Source organism: Trichechus manatus, unplaced genomic scaffold (genome assembly GCF_000243295.1).
Source record: "Trichechus manatus latirostris isolate Lorelei unplaced genomic scaffold, TriManLat1.0 scaffold00075, whole genome shotgun sequence".
Taxonomy (NCBI): domain Eukaryota; kingdom Metazoa; phylum Chordata; class Mammalia; order Sirenia; family Trichechidae; genus Trichechus; species Trichechus manatus.
The window spans coordinates 399,984-406,954 of NW_004444011.1; the positions used below are offsets into that span (position 1 = coordinate 399,984).

A 6,971-nucleotide genomic window follows, 5' to 3' on the forward strand; every position below is an offset into this window, starting at 1 on the left:
ACGTTGTCTCCTAACTTCCTGCATTAGTTTGTAGTACTTCCTGATGCCTTTATTTTTAGCTCATTTTATTGTTGCAAAATTATTCTTAAATCCTACTAGGCATAAGCTTTAACACACCAAGCTTTTATTTCTAATCATTGCATGTTTTATTATAGTGCATGCTGTATATGAGTTAGAGCTTTCTTAAATTCTGTTAACTTATGAATTTCCATTTAGTCTAATTTCTGATTCAAATTAATTATCTGAATCCTTTTAGTTGCTGATAGTCCAACTCCACCACCACCACCTCCACCAGATGACATTCCCATGTTTGATGATTCTCCACCTCCGCCACCACCACCTCCAGTGGATTATGAAGATGAGGAGGCTGCAGTAGTTCAATATAATGATCCATATGCAGATGGGGATCCTGCTTGGGCCCCCAAGAATTATATTGAGAAAGGTAAGGTACAATCATTGAGTTGATATGAAGGAAAGTAACCTAGTGATAGAATTTTAGAAGTATAGAGACCATCTAGTCCAGTTTTTCTCAACCTTTTGAACTGTGCTAACAGCCAAGATAATTTATTTGAGCTTTATTTCCTATTTGTTGTTGTTGTTGTTAGGTGACGTCAAGTTGGTTCCGACTCATGGAGACCCTATGTACAAAAGAATGAAACACTGCCTGGTCCTGCGCCATCCTTTGCAATCGTTGTTATGCTTGAGCCCATTGTTGTAGCCACTGCAACACTATAATACACTATACTTTGTATTATTCTCTGATAAAAAGGGAGGTTCTTCCCTTATTTTTTAAATTAAAGTTATGAAGTTGGATATGCTTTTTCTAATTACATATGCTCCAGCTGGAGATTAACTTGCCTGTTTTGTCTATTTCATTTTGTAAGTGAAACAACTAAGGTACTCCCCCAAAAAAGGAGTTAAATGACTTACTGAAGTCATATAATTAGTAAAGATTTAAAAAACCTTTTTCAAGTCCTTATAATAAAAACAGAAACTTCTGTATCTAAATATTTTAAAATATATTGATGAATATCATGGAAGAAGAGCCTCAATTAGGTTTTCAGTTAGGTGATTTTGTACATGAGAAGATAAATTACTAGGATTTTATTTCACAAAACTAATCCTAAATTATCTATTAAGAAGTGGTAGGCAGGGAAGAAAATCTTATTTCAAGAGAGTTTATTTGCTTTTTTCAGCCAATTCTGTGCTATTTTTAAATCTGTACAGAATTCTGAAAAAATACTTATAAATTAGTTGATCACATTTGATTGCCTTTGAAACATATTGCTTTGCAGTGACTTTATTGGGTTAACAAACTTTAAGAAAGTAGCTGTAGCTCTTGAGACCTGAGGTATTCTCTCTTGCCGGTTTTGAATATGTAGCTAAAGTAAATTTGCTGTTTTCTTTTTTTATATTTTAAACAGTAAATATTGTACATATTGTTCAGGAAACCTTAAATACTCTGCTTTACATTTAGATTCCCATATACCTTTGAATATATAAATCAACAGTATGACATGGTTGTTCCAAAAGCCAGATTCTTAGGGAACATTAACTTCAGCCTAATATGAACCAATCTGATCACATTCACTTATGATAGAATAGTTTTATGTCTAATTCTGAGTACCACATTTCAGAATCTTGCAAACAAGCATGCCTTCAGAGGAGAATAATCAGGAGGCTGAAGTATCTAGAAAGTGCATCTATCATGAGAACAGTTGAAAGCACTGTTGGGGAAAAGAAGATTTCAGAGGGACTAGGTAGTTATCTAGGTCCCTGGGTGGTACAAATGGTTTGCTCTCAACCCCTAAAGGTTGGTGGTTTCAACCCACCCAGCAACGCTGCGGAAGAAAGGCTTGGCAGTCTGCTCTGTAAAGATCACAGCCAAAAAATCCCTATGGAGCTCAGTTCTACTCTATAACACATGGGGTCGCCGTGAGTCAGAATTGACTCAACAGCAGCAGGCTTGGTTTTTATTTTGGTAGGTAGCTATCTACATATATTTATCACGTACACATAGGATTAGAATATTAGACTTTTAGAGTTCCAAGAACCCTATAGTACATACAAGAAGGGAGAGTTTGGCTCTTTATCTCGATTAGGGTCCTCACAAGTACAAAGGACCCTGAATTGTTAATGGTTCATACTTAGCAGTAAGAGATATTACATGAAGGATTATGTGCATTGGGGAAGGGGGATTGGGTGGGAGTAGATTCCATTCACAAAGGGGACCTTGAAAATATAATTAAATAATTAAATATAATATAATAAACATAATTAATTGGGCTCGGTACTTCCACTAGCTCTTTGCATAAGTAGAACTAGAACATGAGGAAATAAAACTGTTGTTTTGTTGAAAGACTATTACAGGTGTCTAGCCTTTGTCATCATCAGTATAAAAATCATCTACACCACTCAAAAGCTAGCAGCTGTGACTCTAAATACAAAGACATTAAGTTACCAAGCCTTAAGAATAATAATAAATTAATAATTGATAGATAATTTATAATTATTATTACACTACTTTCTTTACTAATAGCTTATCTCTAGCAATTACTTGATCCTCTTGGGTGACTATTTAGCCAAAAATAATGCTGGGATAATTATTTATTCTGTATGTTTTTGGGCTTTTTTGCAAACTTGATATGCCAGTGAGCTTACAATCACAATACTGTAATTCTGTTGCAGGATTAAAATGGAGAGGAATGGCCTTGTTTTTTAATATGGTATTTTGTAAAAGGGAAAAGGGTTGTCTGACTTAGCAAATGATGCCATGGATTGGTATTTCAGGGCTCTCCCTTATTTTAAATCACTAATTCAGAATAATTTGGGAAGAGAGGCTATCTTCTTAATAGACAGTAAATTCCAGAATATTTTAAATATCTTTAAAACTCTTGTGTTTTAAGAAAAAAATGGCTACCAAGAATAACAGGTAAATCAGTGAAAAAACACGTATGTCATGTACCATTTTTTTCACATATACTAGAAAGTTATATATTAATTTCAGAATTATTATGCTATAAAAAAAGCCCATTGTCATCGAGTCGATTCCGACTCATAGCAAACCTATAGGACAGAGTAGAACTGCCCCATAGTTTCCAAGGAGTGGTTGGTAGATTTGAACTGCCGACCTTTTGGTTAGCAGCCGAGTTCTTAACCACTGTGCCACCAGGGCTCCATTATGCATAAAGGCAGAGTAAAATAATTCTTAAATTCATAAACCAATACTTTGGAAAATTACTATTTTTAGATTATCTTCCCTTTCCACAATACTGTTTGCAAAGAATCACAGATACCAAAGACTTGTAAATAGTTCTCTAAATCTTGATTAATGAGACTTTACTCACCTATTTCCCCCTTAAAAAAAGTAAACTGGATATATCCTCATAAATTACATGAATATGTTACTTGAATATGAGTAGGATATTTATTTCCCAGTATATGAGTATTTTCAAATCAGAGCTTGGGTTGTTGCCTGGTTTATTGAATAGTTATGCAGCTTTGCCCAATAGTTATTTTAAAAAATGGTGCTTTGCATATGGTAGGCAATTAGTAGGTACTTGAATTACTCGAATGAATTGAAACAGCTAATAAATCCCAAAATTCAGAGATCTTTTCTAAAGAGATTGGTAGAAGCTGTTGAATTTAGTCTAACTGAATTGCTAATTTGGTCCTAAGAGCAACCCAGTGATTTAGGCACCTGTTTGGCCACTGACCCACCTACATTTGCAGATACAACAATTAAGAATCTTCATAAAAATGGTTGGTTTTGCTATACCTATGGATGTAATTGGCATTAAATCATAAAACTCAAGTAAATTTTGGATATAATGCACTCATGTAGTATTTCACCTCTTTTCTCCATAGTTGTTGCAATATATGATTATACAAAAGACAAGGATGATGAGCTATCGTTTATGGAGGGTGCAATCATTTATGTCATAAAGAAGAATGATGATGGCTGGTATGAAGGAGTCTGCAATCGAGTGACTGGTCTGTTCCCTGGGAACTATGTTGAATCAATCATGCACTATACTGATTAAATTTTTTGCTTTTAAAGTAGATTCTCATTATTACCCAGTCATACTGTGGGACTGTTATGGTTAACAGAATTGTCTTAATGTTTTAAAATTTGCTGATATTTTCAGGTCGTGCTGTTTTACGGTATAATTTAATTGTCAACCAGTAAGCATAAATCTTTGAGGCAGTTTGTGTATTGAACAGCAGTTTATACAAGAAGCTGTCCATAACTGATTATGCTTATGTATTTACTTACACATTGTTAACTTTATGACCAGCCTGAATATTCTGGGGAAATGGGGTATAATATTTAAATCATGATTCAGATTGTACCATTGTATCTTTCAGTGCAGCATGGTTACTAACACTGTCAGACTAATATTAAAAATCAGAAAATTTAAATGATGGTGCTGGTCATTATTTTTTGTTTAGATTCTCTCATTCTTGAACTATACTTGTTTAAAGCATGCATACAAATTAATGTATTGAAATATACTTTTAAAAAATCCAAGATGCTTCCAATTTGTGTAATATTTACCTAGGGTACTCATACTTTAAATCTCTTGAAATGAATTGAGTCTCTGAGGTCTCCATGTGAAACAAAGGGTGATCTGTAATGCTGTAATTTGTACCTAAGTTTTTTAATGAGTAAATTTGCATTAAGAATTTTTTTCATTGATAAATACATAAGTGAACCAAAGGTCTTTGTCCTTTCCTTCATTGGTTTGCTTTAAAAAATAAAAGATGCTGATTTATTGGAGAATTATGGTTCTATTTTCTCAATATATTGACTGTGGAAAAAATTTAGCCTTATCTCTATCTGTCTCAACAGCAATGTGACTGATTATTGCAGATTTAAAATCAGAGATGGTGTATTTACAAGTCAATCTACTGAATTCTTTTTCTAAAGCAACTTTTTCAAAGCTAAGAAAATGTGTCATAATGTGCACAACATTCATTCTATAGGTAAAATTCTTAAGGATTGTAAGATTAATCCTTCAGTTTTACTGTGGACTCTTGTATATTGGTTTAATGAAAAGAAATTATAAGTATCTTTTACATACTAATTTTGTAAAAGTGAGTGCAATTAATTTTTGACTAGGTACTATTTAACCCATTATCTGGTAGTAGCAATATAAAAAGATTTTAAAATAGTTGGGAAAGAAGGTGAGTCATTAATCAGTGAACAGGGATATACTTGACCAACAGATTTGTATTGTCTCTTGACATAAGTGAAATACAACACATGCACTTTGTGTGCCCCCTCTTAATTTACGGGACGGTTAGAGGGATATTTTATCTTGTGTATAATTCTATATTGCTTAGGGTATTAGAGTACTCGTGTGGGTTTCTATGAATTGACGGTTTGTTTGGATTTCAAATTACAGTTACGTACTGGGCAATACAGACTTCTAACAGCATAGTGAATGGTGGAAGACATTTATTTCTGAAAATTAAAGTCCATTATTGCTACTAAATCAATGTGACTGCTTCATATGCATTTTACCTCTGTTAATTTTAAACATGATTTCAGTATCATTAGTGATTAGCTAGCTACCTTCTGCTTTCCATTTTTTGTGTGGAATGTTCTCTTAATTTGTATATAACTGTTTAAATTTTATACACAGCCTTTTGTAATAAACCATTCTCCTGTATAAATTTTGGATGCTGTTAAAATTTAACTAATGTGGACTTAAATGTAGACTTCGCAATTCTCTGACCTTCATTCCTGTGCTCCCTTTACCTTTCAGTAAAGGTGAAACAAGATAAACCATTTGAATTTTAACATTGATTGATTGTTTATTTGTTCCATGTGGATATTCACAATGTAAACAATACCACATATAACCTTCAAGATACCTCGATTAGAATTTGAGATGAGAATGAGATTCAAAGAGTTTAATTACATAGTTATGGCTTTCTTCAATATAATTTACTTTAAAAAGTTGTCTGAAAAACTTTGCCAATTGAAAAAAAAAAACAACTGCCCACCAGTATGGTTGAAATGATTTTTTAAAATGATTTTTGGTTATCTGCACATGAAGCAAACAGTGTATTTGACAAAATTCTTTAGGCACAATCTGGTAAAATAGCTGCCAGAAAGAACAGAAAGAGTTGTCATTTATCTCTTGTGAGTACAATTTCCGAAAGTTGAATGAGGGCGTCTCTTTCTGGAGATGGTCGAAGTTTACTAATCTCTCTTATTGCTTCATGGCAATACCGCTGGGCGAGGTAGGTTGTTTGTTGCACACCATCACTCTATAGGGTACAGAATAAAACAAATGCATGTCATTGACTGGAGCAGCTTTTAAATTCCTGCTATAATAAATTACAACAAGCTTGTGAGATGAGGGTGAGAGGTAAAGGTAAGAGCCCATCTTTGTTCCTAATGTTCGATCTCCAAGTCATGATTCCAGCCTCCTCTGCTTATTTCTTATAGGCCCTTTTCTCAGATAGAAGCAATTCTATTCTATTAGCATGCAAAACAACTAACTTATTAATATTGAGTAGCCATCTAGTTTCTCTTATTTTTTACTCAAGTATTAGTTTTTAAAAAGTTCTACATACATAAAATAGCTAGACACAATTTTTAAATGAAAATAAAGGGCTTATGACAGAAATCAATATAGTTCTCTTCCCCTCTTCCAAAGGCACCAGCTTTACCCATAGGTTTTGCTTCTTCACCTAGCTCATATACTATTTCTTATTTATTTATTGTACTTTAGATGAATGTTTACAGAGCAAACTAGCTTCTCATAAAACAATTAATATACATATTGTTTTATGACACTGGTTGCCAACCCCATGACATGTCAATACTCTCCCTTTCTTGAACTTAGGTTCACCATTACCAGCTTTCCTGTCCCCTCCTGCCTTCTCATCCTTGCCCCTGGGCTGGTGTGCCCATTTAGTCTCATTTTGTTTTATGGGCTTGTCTAATCTTTGGCTGA

General features: G+C 33.6%; 2 protein-coding genes across 13 annotated transcripts in view; one reads left to right on the plus strand and one right to left on the minus strand.

Moving 5' to 3' along the window:
• The window catches only part of ABI1 (abl interactor 1), a 146,929-nt gene extending 141,250 nt beyond the window's left edge, over positions 1 to 5,679 (plus strand). For all 11 annotated transcript variants that reach the window (XM_004380517.2, XM_004380514.2, XM_012556708.2 and 8 more), the window contains 2 exons: positions 257 to 442; positions 3,868 to 5,679. In XM_004380517.2, coding sequence (XP_004380574.1) covers positions 257 to 442; positions 3,868 to 4,043 — 362 coding nt within the window. In that variant the 3' untranslated portion in view covers positions 4,044 to 5,679. The remainder of the gene's footprint in view (positions 1 to 256; positions 443 to 3,867) is intronic.
• A 134-nt stretch (positions 5,680 to 5,813) lies between these two features.
• Positions 5,814 to 6,971, minus strand: part of PDSS1 (decaprenyl diphosphate synthase subunit 1) — a 56,208-nt gene continuing 55,050 nt past the window's right edge. For both annotated transcript variants that reach the window (XM_023735018.1, XM_023735019.1), the window contains one exon: positions 5,814 to 6,279. In XM_023735018.1, the coding sequence (XP_023590786.1) occupies positions 6,139 to 6,279 (141 nt within the window). In that variant the 3' untranslated portion in view covers positions 5,814 to 6,138. The remainder of the gene's footprint in view (positions 6,280 to 6,971) is intronic.